At 43.3% G+C, this 24,037-nt stretch overlaps 4 protein-coding genes across 5 annotated transcripts; 3 read left to right on the top strand and 1 right to left on the bottom strand.

Moving 5' to 3' along the window:
• Positions 1-786: 786 nt before the first annotated feature.
• Positions 787-1,953, top strand: LOC311269531 (lipopolysaccharide-induced tumor necrosis factor-alpha factor homolog). The gene is made up of 4 exons (XM_084373719.1): positions 787-979; positions 1,056-1,187; positions 1,390-1,564; positions 1,643-1,953. Exons 1-4 carry the CDS (start codon positions 919-921, stop codon positions 1,758-1,760), a joined length of 486 nt encoding a protein of 161 aa, XP_084229845.1. The 5' UTR covers positions 787-918; the 3' UTR covers positions 1,761-1,953.
• A 1,527-nt stretch (positions 1,954-3,480) lies between these two features.
• Positions 3,481-4,452, top strand: LOC311272810 (uncharacterized protein; the record flags this gene model as incomplete). The annotated part of the gene is made up of 1 exon (XM_084379502.1): positions 3,481-4,452. The coding sequence occupies one exon, from the start codon at positions 3,481-3,483 to the stop codon at positions 4,450-4,452; it is 972 nt and encodes a 323-aa protein (XP_084235628.1).
• A 1,010-nt stretch (positions 4,453-5,462) lies between these two features.
• abcg2b (ATP-binding cassette, sub-family G (WHITE), member 2b) lies at positions 5,463-14,319 on the bottom strand. Of its 2 annotated transcripts, XM_084344458.1 has the most exons (16): positions 14,280-14,319; positions 13,081-13,223; positions 11,832-11,891; positions 11,611-11,728; positions 11,373-11,528; positions 10,900-11,057; positions 10,478-10,629; positions 10,262-10,354; positions 9,262-9,413; positions 8,819-8,970; positions 8,391-8,480; positions 7,616-7,740; positions 7,209-7,363; positions 6,995-7,084; positions 6,826-6,878; positions 5,463-6,732 (listed from the first exon to the last, which is right to left on the bottom strand). In XM_084344458.1, exons 1-16 carry the CDS (start codon positions 14,280-14,282, stop codon positions 6,585-6,587), a joined length of 1,848 nt encoding a protein of 615 aa, XP_084200584.1. In that variant the 5' UTR covers positions 14,283-14,319; the 3' UTR covers positions 5,463-6,584. The 2 variants fall into 2 exon arrangements, with proteins under 2 accessions (XP_084200584.1, XP_084200583.1); XM_084344457.1 differs by lacking the exon at positions 14,280-14,319 and having other exon boundaries at positions 13,081-13,287.
• Positions 14,320-14,523: 204 nt separating this feature from the next.
• hapstr1b (HUWE1 associated protein modifying stress responses b) lies at positions 14,524-18,916 on the top strand. Its single transcript, XM_084344476.1, has 4 exons — positions 14,524-14,969; positions 16,582-16,662; positions 16,787-17,062; positions 17,166-18,916. Exons 1-4 carry the CDS (start codon positions 14,774-14,776, stop codon positions 17,402-17,404), a joined length of 792 nt encoding a protein of 263 aa, XP_084200602.1. The 5' UTR covers positions 14,524-14,773; the 3' UTR covers positions 17,405-18,916.
• The last annotated feature ends 5,121 nt before the right edge of the window (positions 18,917-24,037 follow it).

The following is a 24,037-nucleotide window of genomic DNA, read 5'->3' as shown; positions in this document are numbered from 1 at the left end:
CCTGAACGCCACACGTTAAAGTTGGTTATGATTAGGTAAATATCAGGATGAGGGCTTTAAGATGGGGCCTGCTCTGTTATGTTGTGTTTTTAATATACTGATGATGTGCTAACATGGTGCAAACAGATAATGACACAGAACATTTAGGATTATGTAATATTTCCTCGTATTGTACACAATGCACAGATGGCAGGATGAACAGGGGATTAGTGGTGCCCAGTTCCCTTATGCCCCAGGGACCAGGCTCATCTGGCTATCTTCATAAAGGGTAACTCCACCAATTATCCACATTAAAGTGTTTTTACAGGTCTTGGGAAGAACATAAGAACATAATCTGATAACTTGCCTCCAGTGATGTCGCTCAGTAGTCAAGTTGCATTGTGGTTCATGCTACTTTTTCCTTATATGCAGTAGCACTCCCAAAGACCTGTAAAGACAATTTAATGTGCAATTGGTGGAGTTGCCCTTTAAGCTGTATCTACAACTCAGTGATGCGTGTTTTTGTTGGTCTCATAGCAGTGATCAAAGTCAGCCCCTCACAATCATACTGCAAGTGGCAAGGATTTACTGTTGCACACACACACTTTATTCTTTAGCATTTTTTGTCATCACGTAAACTTTTTAAAATCCAAAGACATCAATGAAAATGCCTCAAAATTACGTGCACACAATCTCTATTATTTTAAACATTAGGAAGGTAGTGCAACTTTTAAAAAAATGACCTTTAAATGCCTCATTTTAAAGATCATCCTGCCTGTGACTTGTGGGCTCTTTGACCAATCAGAGAAGGTTTCAATTAGTATCTCTCCATCGCACCTGGTGGGCCTACAGGTGACCTGCTGCCGGCTGCAAACAAACCAAAACATACTCAGATTCTCGCTCAGTTTTTTGTGTGGTACATCAAAAAAAAAAAATCAAATGGAGTCCACACCGAAAGCGGATGAGGCGTTTCCTACACCTCCACCGTACTTCTTACCAGGTAAAGTCCTCTCTCACACCTGCTGAGTTCACAGAGTTCACAGTCAAAAGAAACGTGTGTGCATTTGTTTCTTCAGATGAAAGTCAAACAGGACGAGATGAGAGGATCTACCATGTTTACTCACCTTTCAGCCCTCTACCACCACCTCCCTCCTTCTCCTTCTCTCCCGGAGTTGGCTGCTCCACCCAAGTCCCATCATCTCTGTCAGGTACATGCTCCCTGATCGCTGCCTCCATTTTGAACATGTCACGTTTTCTGTGTTCAAAACTTTGTGATATCTTTCCTTTTAGACTCAAGTGTAGATTTTCAGTAACATTTTAAGTTGGAGGTGTTTGTTAAGTAACGGTGTTGTATTGTTCAAAACTAGGGGGGCTTAAAGTGTTGATGGTCTTCCCATGTCCTCTCTCCAGCTTCTGCTTTCCCTCTGTCTACTCCCAGGCCGAAGTTTGTGAGCTATGAATCGCAGCTGTATCGCTCTCCAGCTCTGACATCATGCCCCGCCTGTCAGACTCAGGTCACCACGCAGGTCTGCTACAGAGTCGGGGCTCACGCGTGGCTCGTGTGTTTTGCGTTTGTGTTATGCGGGTGAGACTCAAATGGCCAAAACCCAACATCAATCCTGTTAAATGTGGCAAAGACTGACGCGTAATTTGTGTCCCACAGGTTGCTGCTCGGATGCTGCCTGATCCCATTCTTTGTGAAATATTTCAAGGATGCCTATCACAGTTGTCCTCGCTGTCACCGGGTCCTCCACATACACAGGAAGACATGCTGTGAATGAACACACGCAAGCTTAACCACCAACAGTTTAATCTAAAGCAGCAAAATGTGTGACTGTCTCAGAGTTGGTCAGGATAACTTAAGGTATATAGATGTAAATGTATAATATATAAGGAGGAGACAAGAATTTTAACAATCTTTTAATGTTTTGTAACAAAATCATATCAAATAAATGTTTGTTGTGGCAATATCTATTTATGGTCCCTGTCTTGTGAAAGAAGAGCACACAACAGGAGCAAATGCTAAGCTTAGATATGAGCAGACTGTGTGTATTTGTTCCAAACTAATAATCTTACATTTAAATACCTTCAGCAGCCGTGTGAAGCGAGCGGCATCTCAAGGGTAGCGACTATTGTTTTCAACCTTCCGCATCTTTTACATGCTGAGCTTCAGATGCAAAGGTTTAGTTTCTCTGAAGTCAGCACTTACAGATCGTCCTTTGTTCTGCAGTAGGGGTCGTTACATGCTATTTTAGGGCTTCCCAGGTCATGTTATGGATTATGAGGAACTTCTATTACATTCATGGCACCTTGCAACATCCTATAGCTGTACTCTGAAGACTTTCTTAGTCATACATATTTGAAGTTTGGCTCTCTGATTCTTTTTATTTGTATTTCAAGCTTCACCAGTTGCTTATTTTTCATTGGATTGGGTTTGAGGATGATTTGCAACATGTGTATGTAAATACTTGTTGAAGACTGTTCAGTTATCAAATGAATAACAATAAATCTTTTTTTTTCTCCAACTGAATGAAGAATCATGCAGCCAAATTTAGATCTTGTGCAGTTTTTTTTAATAAAACATGACTTTAAACATATTTTGATTGTAGATTTTCCCGAGAGGGATTGTTGAACTTCTCTTGAAACTTTTTTTTGTATGTGAAAATGTTAACATTCATTGCATAGGCTGGCTGTAAAATTACATTCAGTGGTTTTATTTCATAGCTCGACTGTGTTGACTACAAAAATGTCTGTTTGTGTGATTTGTATTGAGCCTGTTTTTCATTGGGTCCAGAAAATCTGCAAGTTTAATGGCTCGGTTTGGTTAGTTGCACCCTAGACGATGCCTTGTTTGGACAAAATCATTATTTTTGTTAATTAGCTCGATACACATATTATTTCACAATTTTAATCTTTTCCGAAACACAGGGAACAAATGACCTATAGGCTTTTTAATCAATCTTTAGCCTTCATGATCGATGACAACAGTGTAGATTAAAGAGAAAACTTTAAGACTGATGCTTTAGCTTTGTCCATCTGCCGATGAAGACCATGAGATGCAGTTGAACGCTGTGGGGAAAAGCTAGTAAGTGGACCTTGTGTCAGTTATTGATTGATTAGTCAAACCACTACATTGAAGGTCGCAAATGAAGTCAGACTTGGTTTCCACAGGTGTTACCATTGCCACAGATACTGATTTCCCTTTTACTTTCTGTCCAGTCATTAAGTGAGCCTGTGGATTAGGCCTGCATGTGTGTGTAGTAAACGTGCCCTCGCTGATGACACCACAGGATTAGAAGTGTGGGTTTATTTTAGATCTTTGAGCTGCAGAGTAATGAGCATTTGAGTTGCAGCAAAACCCTTCACTCCCCTCCTCCTGAGGTCATACACGTCATGTCACGCCCTCCTGCTGCTCAGGTATAAGACGCTGTCAGGTCGTCTGCTATTCCAGGGTAGGTGAGCACTGGTGGATCCCGGCAGCAACGCACCGCTGACCCCTGCATGGCCAAGGATGCATCAAGGCATCTCCTCGGTCAATCAGTTTCCGCCTTAGCGTCCTCTTCTTTCTTCTTCCAGCACTTCAAACGCAAAACTGAGCTCCTCTCCTATTTGATCCTGTGTGTTGCCAAAATGCCGTTCATCCCACCCGTGTCGATCGCACGCTCTGTATCAGGTCTGACCATGAAGGAGAGACCTATCAACAACAGTTCATCTACGACGACTGCGACCAAGACGAAGGTCCAAAGAGACGACAAAGGCAGCTCTGTGAAGGAGCGACTGGCTTCGAACCTCAAGCAGCTGGGGAAGAAAAGCCAACCCAGGAGTCATCTGCCAACCGCCAAAGGAGTGTCGGGGGCAGAGCTGCATGTGAAGAGAAGGGACAGATTGTTGCCTTCATCACAAACAGACAGCATCACCGCCTCCAGCTCGGGCGAGTCTCTGTCTAAGACAGAGCAGCACAAACATGAGCGGCAGAGCTCTGTGAAGAGTGAACCAGAGGTGAAGATGAGCTCCAGGCATGAGGAGGAGGCCCGTTTCACACTGACTCTCACACCTGAGGCTGTTCTGCTGCTGCAGCGGAGGAACAGCGAGAGACATCAACACTCTGCGTCCAGAAACGCCGGAAGCAGAGGCGGTGTTTCTGGAAGCACCTCAGAGTCCAGACGCAGGAGGGAAAACGTCTCTAAGAGGCATCAAACAGCAACACAGAGACACAGCAGTTCAAACGGCAGCAGAGTCGCTGCTAAAAACAACAGCGAGGCTGAACTCGGAGACATAAGCTCCATAGTGAAAATCTCACTGCTGAACGAGCAACATAAGTACGATGATGTGGAGTACGAGGAAGAGGAGGACTATGGTGTGGATGAGCGCGTGGTGCTGAAGTGTACGGAGTGGCTGCGTGGGTTGGAGAACACACCAGTGACTGTGGGCATGAGCCTGAGTAAGAGTGCGAGCGGCGTGAAAACTTTCTAAGGGCAAAATAAGAAGCGCTGCTCGACTGAGGCGTCGCCTCCCGACCTGAGAGTGAACTGAAGTGTCTGTTTCTGTGTCGGCTAGCTGCTATTTGAAGATGTGCTCCTGTTACTGCTGCTTTGTGTTTCTCTTGTGTTTTGTTTCTAGGATCAGTGAGAAAACTGCATTATTTTACGGCTCAGGTATTCATCCACTGCGACAATGTTGAACTTTTCGTGAGAATTTTGGCAAGTGCAGTTTTATTTCTGTATATTTTGTTTGACCTCCTTCTTCTCCAAGTCAGAGGGGAAGTAAAACTTCATTATGTTTCCTGTAGTGCTATTCATCCATCTAAATAGTTTTGGTGTGAGTTACTGAGATATTGTCTGTGGACATGTCTGCTTCTCACGGCTATAGAGGAACAAGAGGGCACTTTTTTCCCCCCAGATTTTATTGTAGTTTCTTTCTACCTAACCACAGCCACCACGGCACAGAAGAAGGCGCGCATCTCATGGACGAGAGGCTAGCTAACGTCACAGCCATAGATTTATATAGAAGAACCAGATAGTAAACACAAAGATGGCACAGGCCAATGAGAACTGCTCCCCTGGTGTATACCCCCAAAAAAGTTTTACAAAAAGATCACATTTGAAAACTTAAACTTGCGCATCACAACTTGTTGGGTTATTGGCAGAACATTATTATTTTACTAACAAGTTCGATTGAAAGAGGCGTCTAACACAGCAACCTGTGAAACCGCATGTTGATAAGATTCCTTTTTGCTGATCTGTAGTTTCACTATTTTATGAGCGTCCAATGAGTGCAGAGGTTAAACTGATTACGTGTAATCCACTGGGAAAGAGCTCCTCGCCGACCGCGCTGCAAGGCGAGGTGAGAGTGCAGGATTAGACGCAGGGCGGGACTCCTGCAGCGGCATGTCTGTGTCACTTTATATAAACAGCAATATGAGTAACAAGTTAAAAATTACACTTTATTTGAATTTTAAAAAAATGGTCACTGATAAAACTTACAACAATAATTTCAAACTTATGCTACACAACTTACATCATTCAAAACAGAGCTTCGCGAATACAGTACGAAGGATACTGGAGCACACGTTTAAAGGCAGACAAACTCCAAGGCACTGAACTATTAAAATGCCTTCATTGTCTCAGCATAAAAGTAAACTCTGCGTTTTGGTATCAAGCTGTGACAATGAATACTTTTTACCTTGACATTTCTCTTGTAATTTTTACATCTACATGTGTCCCTGTCCAAAGAGCACCTCTAACAAACTCTTTTTGGGTCCAGGAAGTGCTCCTACACTAACTTTTGGATGGTGTGTGTGTCTTCAGACTGTCAGCTTTCATAGAACTTTAATTTAAGTTGTATTCTGATATCCTTAAGTTTCCAAAGATTAAAAATATGCTGACTTTTGGTATTGGTGTGTAAAATGATACACAAAAACATACTGCAGCTATAACAGTCTCGAATATTTCACTCGATATAAACATAATGCTCCATAAAGAGATGGTATAAGATGGTACTGAAGATATACTGTATGTGTTACTGTCAGACCGAGTGGTGTCATATGATTTTCCTCAAGGCGAATAAAATAAACTTGTTGGGGAATCATTTTCGAAAGCTTTTCTGTCACTTTCTTTTCCCCTATACTTTTTGTCAAACTTGCATAAAGTTTGTATCAGAAAAGGTACAGTCCGTCACTGGTTCTGCAAGGTTTTAACAAAAAAAGGAAATACCTTTATGCGCTGACTATTATTGTTGTCTCCCTCGCTCTAAGTAGCTTTGTAAGGATTTAGACGTTGGCTCGGCTGTTGCTTTTCATTCCCTCGTGCACAGACCAAGTGCGCTGTGTGGCAGCTTATCCGCCTGGGAGTCAAATGTTACGACACGTGTGTTTGTTTATGTGTGAGAGCGTGAGTGAGTGAGAGAGAGAGATTACATGTGTAATGTTCAACAACTATTTTGATGCTAAATAATAATTTAATAAACACATTAAGAAGCACACATATAGAATAGAATAGAGCTACTTTGCATTATTATGTGTTTTGTTTCTTTTCCTGCAAATGATGAGTTTCATTTGAGGCTTGTTAAATAAATAAGATGGAGACACACAAACAGATGGGCGGCCATCATTTCCAGCGGTTGATTCGTCGCAGCTGTATGTAGGCCAGGATCATGCAGACCAATACCATTCCCAGCAGAGCCACCTCGTTCTGCCAGAAGCCCCACGTGGAGTAGTCGATGCCCTGGGCTTTCAGGAACACCTCCCCTGGGATACTGCGGCACAGACAAGAGAGGCTCAGTGTGTGTGTGCGAGAGTGTGTGTGAGGGTCATTGTGCTGGAAGGAGCGGCTCTGTTATCACACTCACACAGTGTTGTTGCCGTAGAAGAACTGTCCTGACATCTCGTTGATGAATGCAGCCTGAGAGAGACAAAGAGACTGGGCTGAACCATTTCCTCACTACAGATAAAAGCAGATTCAATTGAACCCCAGTGATCTCATTCTCACAGCCGCACCCTTCTGCTTTAATATCTTACGTTCAATCCATATCTGAAGATACTGATCCACTTCAGCCAAGAGAGCCAGCTCAGCATGGAGTTGAGATTAACAAGAAAACCACCAAAGACCTGAAATGGGAGGAAGAGAGGGAACAGTACGGTCCTGGAAGTATATAATATAGCTACAAGAGTACATACAGTATTATGATCTCAGCCATGTGTATTCTGTGTGTCATGTGTCTTGGCGTCTTACCATCATGAAGACGAAGGGTAGCGCGATGAGGATGTTAGCCATGGCAAATGAAGATACACTTGCTGAGACAAGGAAGGCCAGACCAACTCCTGCCAGGCTGACCAGAGACATGGTCAGGGCAAAACACAGGAATGCCTCAAAGGCAGGCTTCAACCCTGAAAGAGTGGCGGATATGTAAACAGAAAAGACAGAAACTTCATGAAACAAGAAAGAGCATTTTAATATAAATCTGGAGTTTGCTTTTATAAGGTCTCCCTGGTGGAGTCAGACATGGTGGTGTCACGTCAAATGGACATCTATCTATCCATCCATCCATCCTTGGCGACTGCCTGCATTAAGGCCTTCTCTGCATTATAGAATACAGGTTGTATTCTTGTTGTGTGCGTCCCTCTATGTATGAGAATTACCCATCATGTAGTAGGCGATGGCTGAAAATACAAAGATGGGGATGATGCGGTTGGGGATGAGGTCACCAAAGATCTTCGACAAGAAGTAGACGGATGTTCGGTAATAGCCGCTCGAGTTCTCGTGACTGCAACAGACAAACATTAACACAAACACTGTGAGCCCTGAGTCACGTTTAACTGTACAACCACTGTTGTATTAAAGTATAAAGCTTATAATATTCAATATGTTCTATTTGTCAACAAAACTGCATGAAAACACCCCAATAACAACAATTTATTGATCGTTCGAACAAGTATCATCTATTTAGCCAAGACCTGATGTTCTGCAGCTTAGTCCTGTATGTAAGAGAGCTCTGTTGTTCTTCACAAACTGTTAGAAACACATACATGAAGGGTGTCTCATGTTTGTGTTTTTGCACTGGGTGACACTTTCCCTCATAAAGATGAACATGGGCACTGTCATTTATTTTGATTCACTCTCCTGCTGAGGGAAATACTCACTAAAACACCAAATGTGTATTATTCTGCAGCTAAAAATAGTTACTCTACTCCTGAGTAATGTTTACTGAGCAGTACCCAGCTGTTTCAGGAAGTTATGTTTCCTATCTGAGTAAAAAACAACTATTACATGGCCTATTTTATAGATTTATAGCTTCTGTAGAAACAATTAGGGAATGGGTCACAGACAGATTGTACCAAAAGTGTTGAGGCAGCCTTGTAAGAAATGTACATGTGCACTTTAACACGCACTGATAAACCGTTATCTTTCACTCACATGAAGATCGCCCTCTCATTGATAAAGAGTTCGACAGCGGAGAGATTCCCAAACACCATGTTGATGATAAGGAAGAAGAACGCTCCACTCCTGTCGCACAGAGAGAGAGAGAGAGAGTTTTGTCCCTTGAATTGTGCAAGTATGCGATATCATCAAAGTTGTTTCCACATCTTAACATCCTGTCTTCTCAACTCACTCATTTACTGTAAATCTAATTGAATTCAACCATCATCACTTAACCTCTTTTGACCACATTTTCCTGCCTAACACATGCAATACTGTAATATGAAAACCTTCAAAACAATAAACTGGTAACTTCTTTTTCATTATGTAATCCTCTCGTAAAATATGGCCTTGAGATGTCACGTTTACAGTAGATAGAGTGTGCAGAGGTGAAAATAAAGTGCCGCAGGTTGTGTGAACGGTACCTGTTCTGTAAACCCTCGGACAGTGTTAGAGGCATTTGGTAATAAATGAGTCCCACCAGAATTGCAAAAAAGATGTTGAGAGCCAACTGGGCATAAGAAGTCTGAGGGTTCCTGAGAGTGTTCAGCACTGTCCTGCCACACACCACACGCATCTGTCTCACACAAACACAGACACACGCACACAGACAGAGGGTAATATTTTTTATAGGCATGATGACAGATAAGAACAGGGTTCACTCAGCTGGCAGCCAAGTATACTGTGTTTATAGCTGGCTGGCACCGTTATCAGTCTCCGCGACATAACATCATAAAACTCACCTTAGTTTAAGACTGAGCAAGAACAACTGACCGCTTAATTTCATATAATAAGTCATTTCTTTTAATGATATTTTGAATATAAGAAACATGTTTTGTCCACTTTTTGAATTACAGGGTTGGCTGACCTGATAGAGGAAAGATGTAGCGTACTCTGCCGGCTTGTCTTGACCTCTAGCCCCTTCGGCAATGCTCTGGTTCACATGGTCCAACTCTTCAATCACTTTCTTGTACAGATGGGACTGGCAGTACGTGGTCGCCAACGTGTTTTTACTCTCTTCTGTGGAAAGACACAGATGCCATTATACATCAGCTTTTTGTAGGTAAGGGCAGTATAATAAATGTGTTATAACAGTCCTTAAAACATGAAAAAAGTTTGACATTTTGAGAAAAATGCAGTGCTGTTTGTGAAGAACGCCGTCAAAATGACTTCCTGTTTGGATTGTCATTACTCATGATCCTCAAGGAACATACACAACAATCCTCCCTCCCTCCATCTACCTTCATACTTATTGGACAGACATGAGATCAACGCTTTATCTTAAGCTCCTTGTAATTAGAGTTAGTTATCAGGTTGTAAATGCTCTAATCAATAAAAATAGTTTTTTTTAACCTTCTTAAGCAGTCCATACATTCTTAATGTTAACATTAGCGCTGTTAAAGTTTCTTAGGACTTAGAAGCGACTTCATCACTTTGAACTAACACAAGAACCTTAATACTAAAAGGTTGAAGTTATAATTACATTTTTTTTCCATTAATCTAATGTGTGTGACAGGTTTTTTAATAGATACACTTTACATTTTAAAACTATAATGGCACTCAGTAGAGCACAGTCCCCTTTTGTACTCACTTAAAGATACCAGCCACTTTAATACGATTTATTTTTCCATTAAGATCCATGCATCATCCCCTGAGAAATTAACAAAAATATGAAAAAAATGCCCTATCTCATGGATCTGTCCTTCTATCTGGATCTGCACCAATAAATAATGACTTAATGTAAACTTTCCAACCAATTTCAGCCCAATGACGAAGGCACCTCGATGGTATTCTTACCCACAAATCACCTAAAACCGCGCTCAGAGCCTCTGTCGGTGTCATACACCTAAACGTTTGTGTGGGTGTACCTTCAGCGAGAGCTTCTAAAGTTGATTTAGCCTCTCCATTTGTGATGTCCATAAAGAAATCAGCAGGGTTGTCGAGGGGCTCAATTTGGTAGCCTGCACAAAAACAGACGCACACAAATGCAAATAAATCCAAACAACAACACATGCAACATTTAAAAAAGGTTATATTATTACATAACACATTCCCAGTCAAAGTCCTAAACTTCACACACATACCGAGGTTTGTGAAGTACTCCAGTGCATGGTCTGCTGCTCCTGCGTACACCACCTCCCCTTTGTGCATCAGGGTCAGATGGTCAAACTGCCTGAAGATGGAGTAGCGTGGCTGGTGGATGGAGAAGATCACAGTCTTACCTCTTCTGGACAGCCTGGACACACAGAAGCACATTTGTTAACATCCACATTGTTACAGAAAACACAAAGACAGCAGTGGATGGTGAAGATGCTGCTGATTTATGGGGCATTAATAATGGCTGCTCTAAGCTAAGCTAACGTTAATTAAAACTGACAGTGAACAGTGCTTTGCCCACAGTTTGAACCCTCCATCTTCAGCAGCATTGTATGCTTCAGTTGCCATTTGCATCTTGTGTGTGAATACGTGTTCCCTAATGTGAGATTAATTAGTAATCGTGTTTTACTTGTGCAGTAGATTGATGATACAGTTTGCGGTGTTTGAATCCAGGCCGGTGGTGGGTTCGTCCAGAAACAGCAGAGAAGGAGAGGTGATGAGCTCCATCCCGATGCTGCACCTCTTCCTCTCCCCTCCAGACACGCCACGCAGAAACTCGGTCCCTATCTGCGCACACACAGACACACACATGAATACACAAAAACACTGCTGCTCAGCTAACAGCAAGGGTGAAAACTAACTAAGCAACTTGTTTTGGGCCTACTTTAAAGGCTAAGTTCACCCAAAAGTGGAAATTCAGTCATTTTCAGTCATTTATTGCGTTTTTCACATTTTTTGTGGCCACCGTCAGGAAGGGTGACGTAAGAGGTCTGGTTGATTGCAATCTGCAACCTCACCCACAGATATAATTAAATCCAATACAGTAGACATCAAATACTGCTGTAAAGCGAGTGCTATGCAGCATATGTCTGAACATCGTACCTTAGTGTCTGCACAGTCGATGAGGCCCAGGTCTTGTAAGATGGTATTGACTCTGTTGTTTTTATCTGCGGAGGAGTGATGCTTGGGGTTGAGACGCAGGTTGGCACTGAACAGGAGATTCTCCCTCACAGACAGAGTGCCCATCAGGATATCGTCCTGGAAGCACAGGTGGTACACTCTTAGGCACAGAGAGTATTATACTGTCAAAGAATGCATGTGCATGTTTGTATTTGTGTACCTGAACCACATAGGCAGAGCTGAGCCTGAGCTCAGACGTGACGACTTTGCCATCCACCAGGACTCTTCCATGCTGCAGTCCAGCGGGGTCTTTTCTGCCAGCGATAACGTCCAGGAGGCTGGCAGGAAGTGAAATAATATGAAAAATACTCATGTGGTCAGGTCGCACACGTGTGTGAGACCGTGCCTCTGTGTTTGCATGGACATGGACACGTTTCTTACGATGTTTTACCGCTTCCAGTGGCACCCATGATAGCGTTCATCCCAGGTCTCATGATGCCACTGCAACAACCAATCAGAAAATGATTCAGTCTTTTCACAGAGGACACTGTAATGCACACTACAGTACAGTTTGTTGTTTCTGCTGCTAGGACTTTCTCAATCAAACCAATAAGAGCAAAAGACGTAGTTTAATGATGTTGTGAAGATAAGATAAGATAAGATAATTCTTGATTAGTCCCACAATGAGAAAATTTGCCATATTACAGCAGCAAAGGGGACAGCAAAAGTAGAGAAGCATTTATAAAAACAATAATAATAAATAAGTAAGATATGATAAAGAGACAAAAAAGAACAAGAACGACATTAACAAATAACAGAAGTAAGTGTCTAACTGGAGGTTTTAGCAACAGGCAACTGATTTAAGTTCTGGACTTCTCTGTGTTGGAACATTGTTGGATACATTTGAGATCATGTACACAATTCAACACCATATACAAGAAAAGTGAAATCAATTTTAGACATTTTAATATGGAAAGTTTCATATTACATCTTTTAAATAATAAAACACTCTAGAACAAATTATGTCCAATGACAATGGTGTACTGTAGCTTTAAAAGGCAAAGATCAACCTTTATAAATGTGAGCTGCAACAGTCTCATGTCTATGTTTTAAAGTTTTACATTCATAAATCAGGCAATCACAGGTTATATTTGAACTTTGACAGAATTATATTAAAGCTGAAGAAGACAATTCCCAGGTCATCAAATACTGAGTCTTTGGGGTGAAATTTGGACCCTTTTGAATGTCATTCATTCTTTGATTACTTGACTTATCCCTCTGTATGTTGCCTGAATAGCTGGTCAAACAAAGCTCAGATAACGCTGCCATGGGAAAAATAGCTATTTATACTGCAGATGCTTTCCCTCTGGCTTAGGATGTGATTGCTGTCAAAACGTCTTTGACTCTGTTTTCCAGATATTCTACTTATTTCTCAGCTTCTCATTGAAATAAAACACAAATAAATTGAGTTTTAAATTTTAAATTAAAATTTTAAAATGAGTGAAAATACTTGCACGTTTGAAAAATGGGCCAAAAGTGCAACAACATGTGATCTAATAACTTCTAGCATTTGTATAAAAACAGAAAAAGTCACATCCTACAGGTGGTTTTAACAGGCTATCAAACAGCCACTACCCAATAACAGTGCTCTTAACTAGATATAATGGTACGGCTGAGTATCATATCCTACCTCACATCTTTGAGGATGTGCTTTTCAGGGCCGGTCTTGCAGCAGAGCCTCCTCTCCTGAACACGGTAGTGCAAGTTGCTGAATGTGACCGTCGGCCCTCGTTCCTGGAAACACTCCTCAACGTCGCGAACAACCTGCTCCGTCTTAGACATCGTCAGAGGGAGCAGAGTTACCAGCAAAAGGACAGAAATTCAGTCAGAAAGTGAAGATAGAAGAGACACAGAGGGACAGTCTGAAACAGAGACGTGTGCAGTCTGACAGGGAGAGCCAGGTGAGACACCATTTAATCAGCAATCATGTGATCTGTAATTAACTCCTATGATCTTTGGACTCCTTCAATGCTCTCAAAGATAATGTGACATTGACCTTCTACCCCCAACATCTCAACTGCAGCAGTAACTATGATGAGCTATGTGATAATAGTGCATGATAACAGATGACGATGTTTATAAAGAGTATACTGGTGCTTAGTAGTGCAGGTGTGATCCATCCATTCGTCCACTCTCAATACCTGTTTGTCTGTAGTCAGGGTCATTGGAGAGTAAAAGGCAGGGGATTGTCCTTGACAGGTTGAAACCACATAACAACCACACGTTGTGGTAGACCCAGACAAATCCAGGGAAATACACCACATGATGGAAACCATACTACTACTTCGACGGCTACTACTATTTCTAGGAAGCCTGTCGACCAGAAAATGGCCTTTAAGAAACTGTTGTCATAAATTTCAAAGCATAACTTTCAAGGATTCTTATCATTTTTTTAAATTTACATTGCTCTTTCTTTTTCTGTGATTTTTACCTGTTTAATCACTTTTATTCCTTTAACTTGTAATGACTCATATGGACTTTTTGTAGTTTTACATTTCCGGTTCTGTCTTCTTGTTTCCTGCTTTTGCTTGTTTTTTGTAAACTCTGTTTTTAAACATGCTATATTTTTTTTAAAAAGTGTATTATTATTTATAATATTAAAACCTTTAAAATATTTGAAAGAATAATAAAATGCACGTCCTTTTCTTGCAAATACAAGGTTTAATTGATAAGCAATTAAACTTGAAATAATTAAGGTGGTAGGACCAGTAATGTATGATGGCTATGTCAGCTAACTTTGGGTAACTACTGGATAAAGAAAAAATAATGAACACAGCCACAGACTAAAAGTAGCCTGCACACAAGGTACGCAGTGTGAACTGTGCTGACCATGTAGTGCTGCTGACCATGTTGTGGTGCTGACCGTGTCCATGGCGCTGCTGCCCCCTGCTGTTCAGAATGCTGAAGAGCCTCCTGGTTTGATCAACGTTGTTTTTCTCTGACCTTTTTCTCTCTCTGCCGTCGTCCAATCAGGCTTCGTGTTCAGCACCGAGAACCGCCTAGAAAGTCGTCGCAGCCAATGGCTTTTCAGCATATCGAAAAATGGGTGTGGCCAGTTCCAGAAATTCCAAGGTGTTGTCATCGCGTTCTTTAGTTTGGTGTGCTTTACACTGGGCGTGTGGGCGGAATTCAAAATGTTCACAATGCGGCTCTAACAGGAATTGTGTTTTTTTTTTCTTTTCTATAGAGTGTAAGGGTCGTGAAACGGTTTTTCTCGTATAGAATACAGGAGAAAGGCAGCGAAGTACCTCGGGAAACCAAACAGTCCAGTATTTCACACGAAGTCTAGCTTAAAGGCTAATAGCTAACGCCTAACGTTAGCTATGGAGGAGAGGAAGGAGGAGAGAGAAGCGGAGATCCAGGAGCACGGCCCCGAACACTGGTTCTCTAAGTGGGAACGGCAGTGCTTAGCAGAGGCCGAGCAGCGTGATCCAACCGAGGAGGAGACGGAACAAAGCCAGCAGCAACTGTGGCACCTCTTTCAGAACTCCGCTACCGCGGTAGCACAGCTCTACAAAGGTCTGTACTAACGGCACCGAAGTTGAAGTTAAGCTAGCTAGCTGTCCTAGCCGATGCTAATGAAAGCTAATCCCGCTAGCCAACGTTATCACTGGGCGGAGAGAGACACAAAGGGCACTAGCTAGGTTAGCTTGGCTAGGTTAGCCATTCGCAGCTTTTCCTGCCCAACATAATTAGCGGTGTGTGTTTTTTATGGTTGTATTGGGTGACACCAAAATGTGTATTTTTTCAAGTTGTGCACGACATCGGGCACCCCGTAGTTCTCTTCTCGATATCGTGACCCTGTTTTGTAGCTAGCTGACGGAAGCTAACGTGAACCTGCTGACAACGCTAGCAGCCGCTAACAGCCGGTCACAGTGTCAGAATGTGGGACAACAGAGCTGAATCTGGCTCAGTGGCCTGAGTTGTCAGAGGTCCTCCAGGGCTAAACGGATTGATCAGTGGCCGAGCCAACTGGCCCACAAAGCACCGGCTGACCTGGCGGCGTGTGTTTTCACTCCTTCCAGCACATTTATTCTCTCTGTTTGCACACAACATGGCTCACACTAAAATGTTTTTGTCCACTGTTAACAGTTACCTAGCTCGTCAAAATGGCGATACACAGGGAGGAGTTTGCCGACTGAAAACAACTCGTTTGTTGACGGTTAAACGCAGTGATAGTTCACCGTCGCAGTGGTGTTTTAGCTTTTAATAAGTAACGGCATAGATATGTTTTCTTCCTACGCACTAACAAAGGGACCTTTTGCTGTTGACTGCATTGTTGTAATTATCCAGAACAAAATGGCGAAAGGATTGAAAAAAAAAGTATAGAAGTAAAATCTTCGCCTGTCAGCTTTTGCTATTAGCACACACCGAAACTGGAGATAAGTGTGTGCCCCGTTTTAATAAGTCTTTGTTTTAAATGGAGGCATCATGGTTGGTTAATGTGCCCAGTGAGTCATTTATTAGGAGGAACACTTGTTTAAGATGGCTTTGTTCGTTGTTTTGCCAGACAGACCATTTTCCCCTTAAAGCTGTCTTAATTTTGCAACTACTTCGCAAGTGCAGTCATTATTCCTCTTAGTTTAGACATCCTGCACTGAGCTCCCTCCACTGTGTTCAGACTGTGCCACAGCTGCATGTCCACAAAGTAAAACTCAACACCAGTCGAGGAGGCCATATGGACAGGAAACCATATGGCCAGCTTCTGTAGATTAGATGTAAGGATTTGTGGTATAATTGAATGTGTGTGAGGATGATTGGTGGTAAAGCACTGGACGGGCCCTGAGCCTTTGTACTTGTATGTTATTAAACGGGAACCTTAGCTGGAGCTGCCAGTTCTTTGTTTAAGCTGCTTTTTCTCACATCTCTGCTCTGTAGCTTTACGTTACTCATACAGACCACTTCAATTATATTTGATGCTGGGTGGCTGTGAAAGGAGTTTGAAGATCATTGCCTCTAATAACACCACCCGCTAGTTATTTTTCTCTTTGGGCCGACACAAGAAAGCCCATTCCCGACTGTTATGAAGAAATACGAGCTGGAGAAGGAGAGGATTGTGGGATTTTGCAGCAACAATGGCATTGTAAAGTTAGCATCGCAATCTGACTAACTTCTTAAATTTAATTTGCAGATCGAGTATGTCAGCAGCAGGGCCTTTCTCTCTGGGTGCCCTTCCAGAATGCAGCCACAGCTGTAACTAACCTATACAAAGGCAAGTAATAGCTTTCCTTGACTATTGCTCATCTTGTGATTGACTGGCTGTTTTGTAAATGAGGTTGTTGCAGTTGTGTCCAGATTTACTAAAAAAAAAAACATCTGTTCTTTTTTGTTTTCAGAGAGTATGGAGGCTCACCAACGGAGCTATGACCTGGGCATCCATTTAGGTTACCAGCGTAGGAATAAGGATGTGATTGCATGGGTTAAGAAACGCAGAAGAACTATCAGGCGCGAGGACCTCATCAGCTTCCTGTGTGGCAAAGTACCGCCTCCACGGACAGCTCGTGCCCCACCCAGAGTTGCCATGGTGTCTGCAAGCCGGCCATCAGCCCCAGAGACCGGCAGCTCAGTGGAGACTGACCTGCAGCCTTTCAGGGAGGCCATAGCGCTGCATGGTAGGTCAAAATGCCGTAGTTCAGTAGCAAGGTGTTGCATTGTATAAGATGCTAGATTTTGTTTGAATGGACGTGTCCTTACATTTTCCTTTTTTCTTTCCAGGCCTTAGTGGTGCCATGGCAAGCATTTCTGTGCGTTCTGGTCCTCCTGGTTCCCCAACTCACCCTGCCCAGTCCCTCAGTCGTCGCAGGAATGGTCTTCACGATGTGGACCTGAACACCTTCATCGCTGAGGAGATGGCACTTCATTTGGATTCCACAGCCAATCGTAAACGAGGCCCTGCCCCCTGTAGTGATGTCATCACGGACTCACCTACTCATAAACGTAACAGGATGCTCTGAACTTTTCCTACGCCACTAATCCCTCCTCTGTCCTCTCCTTGGTGGCCGACTGGACAGCTGATGAGGACTGATGCCTTGGCCAACCATTGAAATCTTCCTCCTTTTCATCTTAGTTGCAATGCTACAAATAAAAGAACTTAACTATTACCAACCTGACACATTTCTCCCCCTTTATTTTTCTTTCATCCCCCTCTGTCGTCTCACTTATCCGCTCCATAGTAGTGTTCTGTTCTTTTTCCAGAAAGTGTTCCTGTTTAGTTGCCCTCAGTAGATCTGATACCTAAGTGAGCACATGTGACACTTGAAATCCTTATATTGCAGAATGTTGCGTTTAGACATTGTTTATTTGGCCGGGCGCCTTTTGTGCTTCACATCCGCTAATCAGATGAATCGGGCTGTTGCTTACTGTTTGCAGTTCTCTTCCCCTCACTGTCGAGCGTACTTTCTCCCCCTCCTCCTCCGTGGAGTGCTGGCCAAACCAGACTGGACTGAAACCCGCACTCTTCAGGAGTTTGAACCACCTCCCTGCCGTGTGGCTTGACTCAAAACGCTTGTCAGCGTGTGTTTCTCATTCTGCTGCTGCTCTGTGTGTTTGCGTTTCTGACAGCAGAACTGCCACTTACTGTGTTGTACTTGTCTTTGCCTTTGAGAAAGCTGCTACAGTATCTCTGGTTGTTGTGCAACGGTGAGTGAGTGAGTGTGTGTGTGTTTGTGTGAGAGTGTGTGTGTTTGTGGATGCGGGGTTCTGGCAAATCTAGCACCCACTTGAACAAATTAGTTCCTGTTTTACTTAAATTCATCCTATGTTTTCTTTAGTTGCTCCTCGCAGCCTAAACCAGGGTTTTATCACAAAGCAGGTCTGTCAGTGTACACAGATAACACACTTTGACACTTTGAGTAGTGGGGTAACAAAAGATGGTAAAGCAAGATTTATTTTCGACAAAGATTTCTTTGCCTAAGTAACCTTATCCTGCATTGTTATTTGCCATTTTCTAATCACGTTGTAACCCATAGTATTGTCGTGTTTACAATTAATCCAAACGCACTGTTTCCCAGCATCACAACTGACTGAGTACTGGTTCTTGCATCTTTGCTTAAAAAGCAGTCACAGTGTTTCCAAGCTTGCATTTTACCTAATTAATGTTTACATTTGCCCCATTGACGAGAACATAAAGTGTTGCATTGTCATCTTTTTTGTCTCTTCTATTTAAAGAGTTACAACACTTATGATTTCAGCTTTAAACCTTGAAAATTACAAGGGGGGAATGGTCTGTGATCGAGAAGGGGGCTGTGATATTTTACTTTGTTTAGCCAACTCATGGGTGGACGTGATGGTTCAGCGAGGCTTGGGGCTCTTGTTTTGCAAATTTCACACTGCTTTGTGATACAATCTTGTGTAATGTGTGTAAATAACATGTAGGTGCTGTTATATGTGGTACATATTGTAAAAAGAAGTGCAAATCCATCGGGATGTCCATGTACAATTCTGACATTAAAGAAAATACAAGCGTTTATCTAAGTTGTCTTTGAGTTTTCTCACAGTTGTTTGATTTTTACGGACTCTTTTGCTTCGCCTGCTTGACGTGGTCTTCTTTCAGCGCCGGGGTAATCTCGACTCTCAAACGTAACATTTCTATGAATTGCCTCGGGCGAGTTTCAAGAAAGGAAGGATAAAGGGTGCGATGAAGTGGAAAAACCTAAGACTTTCAGCTATATTATCAATTTCAGAGCCGGCTCGGTTAACATGCTATTAATCATCTGAAGCATGAAAGAGCTAGACGTTCAGTTACTCTGCCATCAATCACCACGGCTCAAACCATAAAGGAAAGACTGTAGTTGCTGTATTTCGAAGTTTGTTATTCTCCTGTGTAGCAGAGTTCAGTGAGAGAAGGATGTCAACAAACTTTGACACATTTTGAGACCAGTTCAGTTTGTCAACACACGGGGGCGACACAGACTACTTTGTTCTGCCTTCTCAGAAGAGAGGCTGTGATGCTAAACACATGAAGGCGACCTGCACTGGCATGTTTATTAATGGATGAAAAACATTGAGCGTTCAAAACAGATTTCGATCTTTCCAACAGTGAGCTGTAAACTTAGTGTCACACTTCCAAAGAGATCATCCAAAGAATTACTTCCTCATGAGGAGGTTCGTTTAAGTGCAAAGTTAGGAAACAAACATCAGAGGGGTTAAAGAGGACCATTTACAAAAAGTAAGGAATACTAAGACACACCAGCCATTATGACAAAATTATTCAAATTGCAGCATTTTAGATGCCATTTGAGATGACTCATTGCATTAGTGAGCAGTTGTTGTCACACTGATGAGTAATTAGAGGTGGTTATGTACTTCACCTAGGCAGTGACACCTTTTAAAGCTAAAAATCAATTCATATAATAAGGACAGACCTGCCGTGGCAAGGATATCAGACAGTTTTAAAGGCTCGTGACCTATGCCAAGAAGGTTGCGTTTAAGTTCAAAGGATATGTCAGAAACATTCAGACTTCAATATAATTTGCTGGAAATCAAGATCATGAGCCCAGGAGGGATTTTTTTTGCATAAGTGTAGCACCAAAACCATCGAACCACAAGACCTTGAAGCAAAATTATTTTGCTTTTTCCACACCTCTCTGTCCAAATAGGCCACAACCATTTCCACCTACACAGATATTCTCACACTTCTTTTTACTAACTCCTACGAATTTCATCCAATCTTTACCAAATTTGGTCCAGAAAGCCTCCAGGATCGCTCTGTAGAAGCTGATTAATTTTGTTTTTGTCATCCCATACAGTTCTCTCTCAGATTTTGGTTTCTCTGTCGGATGTGTCCAAATTTAGATGATGTGGGCACATCCCACCTTCGATGACACTCCTCGTTAATGGTGCACAACAGCAACGTGATCACTTTCACTCTCCTTTATTTAGCAGTCATGAGTCTGACTTGATACAAACTTTGCAAAATTCATCCTTTGAGTTGAGGGAGTGCACAAAAAAATCAAGCAGCTTGTCTGTCTGGTCCCAATCTGTTTTCTTTTCTTCCTAAAATGAGAAATTCATAACATTGTGCAGCCTGTGTAAATGTATGAGACATCTTGGTGCTTTCTGGTTTTATGGTCTTTGATGAAAGGCAAATGTATGATTTATTAAGGGACTGTATCAAAATGACTTGGATGGGGAGGGAGGGCTTAACAAGACTCTCTCCTCGGTATCTCAAAGTAATGTGACAAGTATATATTACAAAAAGAGGCAAAGTACAAAGAATTTAAAATGTTACACCAAACTTTAGACCTCGCCGACTTAATGGAGCAATAATTCAGCCACCGTTGTGTACAGCAGACTTGAAAATTGAGTAGTGGGCTGAAAAATGAACTGAGCGGTGGTGCATAGAAATGAAATATAAATCCTGGATGAGAGAAAAATTAAGACCCTATCCTGCTCTTTGAGAAAAAAAAAAAAAATTATGACAACCTTCCCTTCAGCTAAAAGAAAAATTATAACACCCGTTCCCTTTTCTGACCCCTGCTCGGCCCCAATTAACTTTCATCAGGTCCCTGAAATAAGCGAAAAACGGTGTTTCCCCTCGTACGGCAGAAGTCTTCGCAGGCGTTTGGTTCCACGTCTCTCTCTAATCTGACAGCCAGTTTGACCTCGGTGCCAGCACACACACACACACACACACACACCAGCTCCTGGGAGCTAAGCACCGCTGTCTACCTCCACTAAATCACCGCAGAAGATCCACCGCACATAAAGACGGTCTGACGGTGAAGGAAGGTGCCACCACAGCCTTTGATGTGCTAGTGGAAAGCTTCCGGGTCAACAGTACTTTTAGTTGAACTTTTTTTGGGCTCCCCCCCCCACAAGTGAACGCCACTGTCTGATCTCCTGACTGCACTGGTCCATCACCACAGAGGAAGATAAAGAACTGTACTGTCACATCCAGCGAGAATATCTGTTTTTTCTCTTCCCTCAGCTAACACTGCACGGTTGTTTTTGTTTCATCATGTATCTGAAGGCTCTAAAGGCTGCGATTTGATGGAGCCATAGAAGAGGAGCAGAGCTGACCGCAAGCTGTTTCACACTTCAAAAGAAGAAGCACTGTGCATGTGTGTGTGTGTGTGTGTGTGTGTGAGGGAGAGAGAGAGAGACATGACGGGAAGCAACAAGTGTCTGAATGTTCCAGAAAACCCCTCGAAGATGGCCATCTGGGCTGCGCTGGTATCAGCTCGACACACACACACACACACTCATAAACACACACATAAAGGTGTCTCCTCGGATGCCGTCTGGTCTGAAAGAGAGAGTTGGTGGTGTGTTTTGTGAACCATTACAGACACACACACACACACACGCCAAACGTCCGTTCCGTCATAGCAATTGTGTGCCTGTGTGGGCTTGACCATTAGGGAGACTTCAATGGCAGACAGCTGGCGATCAATGATGCACTAGTCGTCCCTCGTGTGCATGTGCGGACGCGCGCCGACATACACGGCGTAAACAACAATGGGTAGTGTTAATTGCTGCGCCAGGTTGCGTTAATTGATAGAGGACAGCATGCTTATGCGCTCACATACACACAGGCACATTAACACATTAGCACATGCACATAAACAGAAGCCAATCAGGCAGACTGAGAACGTGTCCCCAGAGAGACAGAGCAGCCGGAGAGCAGGGAGATGGAGAGGTGGTGGTGGTGGAGGAGACAGGGAAGGAGGAGAGGAGGGGGAAGAGAGGTTAAACACTCCCCAGGGACGGCTGCTAGTCAGGGCTCTTAGTTTTGTGCACATAGGCTACGGTGGGTGAGCGGCGCATGGCGTGCATGAAAACACAAGGTCTGAGAGATTGTCTCCTATTTTTGGGTCTGCTGTGTTTTTGTGAATGTTCCTCTTCTTCAAAAGGAGCCCCCCATCCCCTCAATCCCCTCCTCTCCTCCTCCCTTCTTTCCTCACAAACATAAACATGCTTACACACACACACACACACACACCAGATCTTCAGAGCTCCCTGTGCACCAGCATGTCCCTGTCTTCCACAAATGCCATGAAAAAAACCCACGAGCTGATCACCATAGCAACACGTTATATATCTTCCAGCAATATTTATCCAACCCAGAGAGGAGGGGTTGTGGTGGTGGTGGTGGTGGTGGTGGAGGGTGGATGGAGAGGGGAGGTAGAGGTGGTGGTGGTGGTGGTGATGGTGATGGTGTGCATGTGAGGGGGGGGGGTCGTGATGCAACTCCTCCAGAAATCAAACGGTCATTATAGGAGAGGGGGTTGCGGTTCAGGCGTGCGGCCACAGGGCGGCAGCAGCGTCCAGCGCAGCAGGGTAGCGGGGCAGCATCACCGAGGCATCCTCACTTCAAGACCCGTGGCTTTCAGTCATGTGCCGCTCACAGCTTACAGTCGTCAGGTTTTTCATCCCAACCAAACACTACACCAGCCTATTTCACTTTTTATTAGAAGGGGTGCCGATGAGTGAAATTGGCTTTCGTGGTTCGAGCGCCGGTCTGCGAGCATCCTCGTAGGCACCATGAGTGACAACCACTCGACTAGACAAGAAAAGGTCCACAAAGATGAAGCGGTCCCATCCTCACGAGCAACACCTACCAGTTGGATGCGGGGCACGCGCTAAAGGATGGAGAAAATGATTGAGGAGGAGAAAAGAAAATGAATGGTGGGGGACAGAAAGAGAGCAGGAATGATCGCAAGGTCCCCCTCCTCCCCAAGCATAAGGATTAGATGTTGTGCTGCTGGCTGCAGATGGGTTTGGGCTTGATTCTGTATGCGTGTGCACAGTGTGTAATGTGTTAGTGTGTGTGTGTTTGCTTGTGTGGGTTTATTTTTTGGGCTCAGGAAGCAGGTTAAGCAAGGAGGGGGGAGAGAGAGAGAAGAGAGAAGAAAAGGAGGGAGAGGGGAGTGAGGAGGAGGAGGAGGAGGAGGATGAGAGGAGGGAACAGGATGAAAGGATGTAGGTGAGTCTAGGAGGAGAGGAGGCCTAAATCCTCAGTGAGCTCCTGGGAGAGAGCAAGGAGAGACATGGAGAGACTAATGATGTGAGAAAAGGGGAAATGTAGAAAGACAGAAGAAAACAGGAAGAGACTGACAGAGAGTGTGTGTGTGAGCGAGAGACATATAGACAGGAAGGGGAGGTGAACAAAAAAAAAGTGTAAGTGCAGCACAAGTCTCCTTGCTCACAGGTTTATATAGGAAAAACCCAACAGGACCTGACAAGAGTCTGATAGGATCAGCTCCTCTATGTGTTCACTCACTCATACACACCTACGCTCTTGCCCTCACGCACACACTCACAGTCCCACTTGCCCTCTCTTCAGCACAGCTCCATTTTTACAATATTCTGTGCTTGAAGTGATATTTCGTTTTGGTACATTTTAAATTTTTCAGCAGGCTTTACCTGGTGTGACTTTGCGAGCCATTAGCCTTCGACAGCGCCCGACCTGTACAGTACCTCTGTGGGTCGATCGCTCAAATCCAGGCCCTCGCCGGACTCGCTTCACTATTAACTTGGAAACAGTGAGCCTGCAAAACAGAAAATGTTGTTTTCAGCCCGGTAGTTTTAACCGTCACCTTGTTGTGCTTTTTTCCCTGGAAGTCAAGGACATGGAGATGATTGGT

Source organism: Pagrus pagrus, assembly GCF_965226575.1.
Source record: "Pagrus pagrus genome assembly, chromosome: 2".
NCBI classification, from domain to species: domain Eukaryota; kingdom Metazoa; phylum Chordata; class Actinopteri; order Spariformes; family Sparidae; genus Pagrus; species Pagrus pagrus.
This window is presented reverse-complemented; position numbering and strand designations above follow the sequence as displayed.

What these genes read in the sequence shown, in the direction of transcription:
- LOC311269531 (XM_084373719.1), top strand. Translation starts at nt 919, where the DNA reads ATGGAGTCCACACCGAAAGCGGATGAGGCGTTTCCTACACCTCCACCG. An exon ending in AGTCCCATCATCTCTGTCAG is followed by an intron (nt 1,188 to 1,389) that starts GTACATGCTCCC and finishes TCCTCTCTCCAG; the next exon opens with CTTCTGCTTTCCCTCTGTCT. An exon ending in TTTGCGTTTGTGTTATGCGG is followed by an intron (nt 1,565 to 1,642) that starts GTGAGACTCAAA and finishes TGTGTCCCACAG; the next exon opens with GTTGCTGCTCGGATGCTGCC.
- abcg2b (XM_084344457.1), bottom strand. Translation starts at nt 13,232, where the DNA reads ATGTCTAAGACGGAGCAGGTTGTTCGCGACGTTGAGGAGTGTTTCCAG. An exon ending in AATGAGAGGGCGATCTTCAT is followed by an intron (nt 7,741 to 8,390) that starts GTGAGTGAAAGA and finishes TGTCTGTTGCAG; the next exon opens with TCACGAGAACTCGAGCGGCT. An exon ending in TTCTACGGCAACAACACTGT is followed by an intron (nt 6,733 to 6,825) that starts GTGAGTGTGATA and finishes TCTGTGCCGCAG; the next exon opens with TATCCCAGGGGAGGTGTTCC.
- hapstr1b (XM_084344476.1), top strand. Translation starts at nt 14,774, where the DNA reads ATGGAGGAGAGGAAGGAGGAGAGAGAAGCGGAGATCCAGGAGCACGGC. An exon ending in GGTAGCACAGCTCTACAAAG is followed by an intron (nt 14,970 to 16,581) that starts GTCTGTACTAAC and finishes TTTAATTTGCAG; the next exon opens with ATCGAGTATGTCAGCAGCAG. An exon ending in GGAGGCCATAGCGCTGCATG is followed by an intron (nt 17,063 to 17,165) that starts GTAGGTCAAAAT and finishes TTTTCTTTCCAG; the next exon opens with GCCTTAGTGGTGCCATGGCA.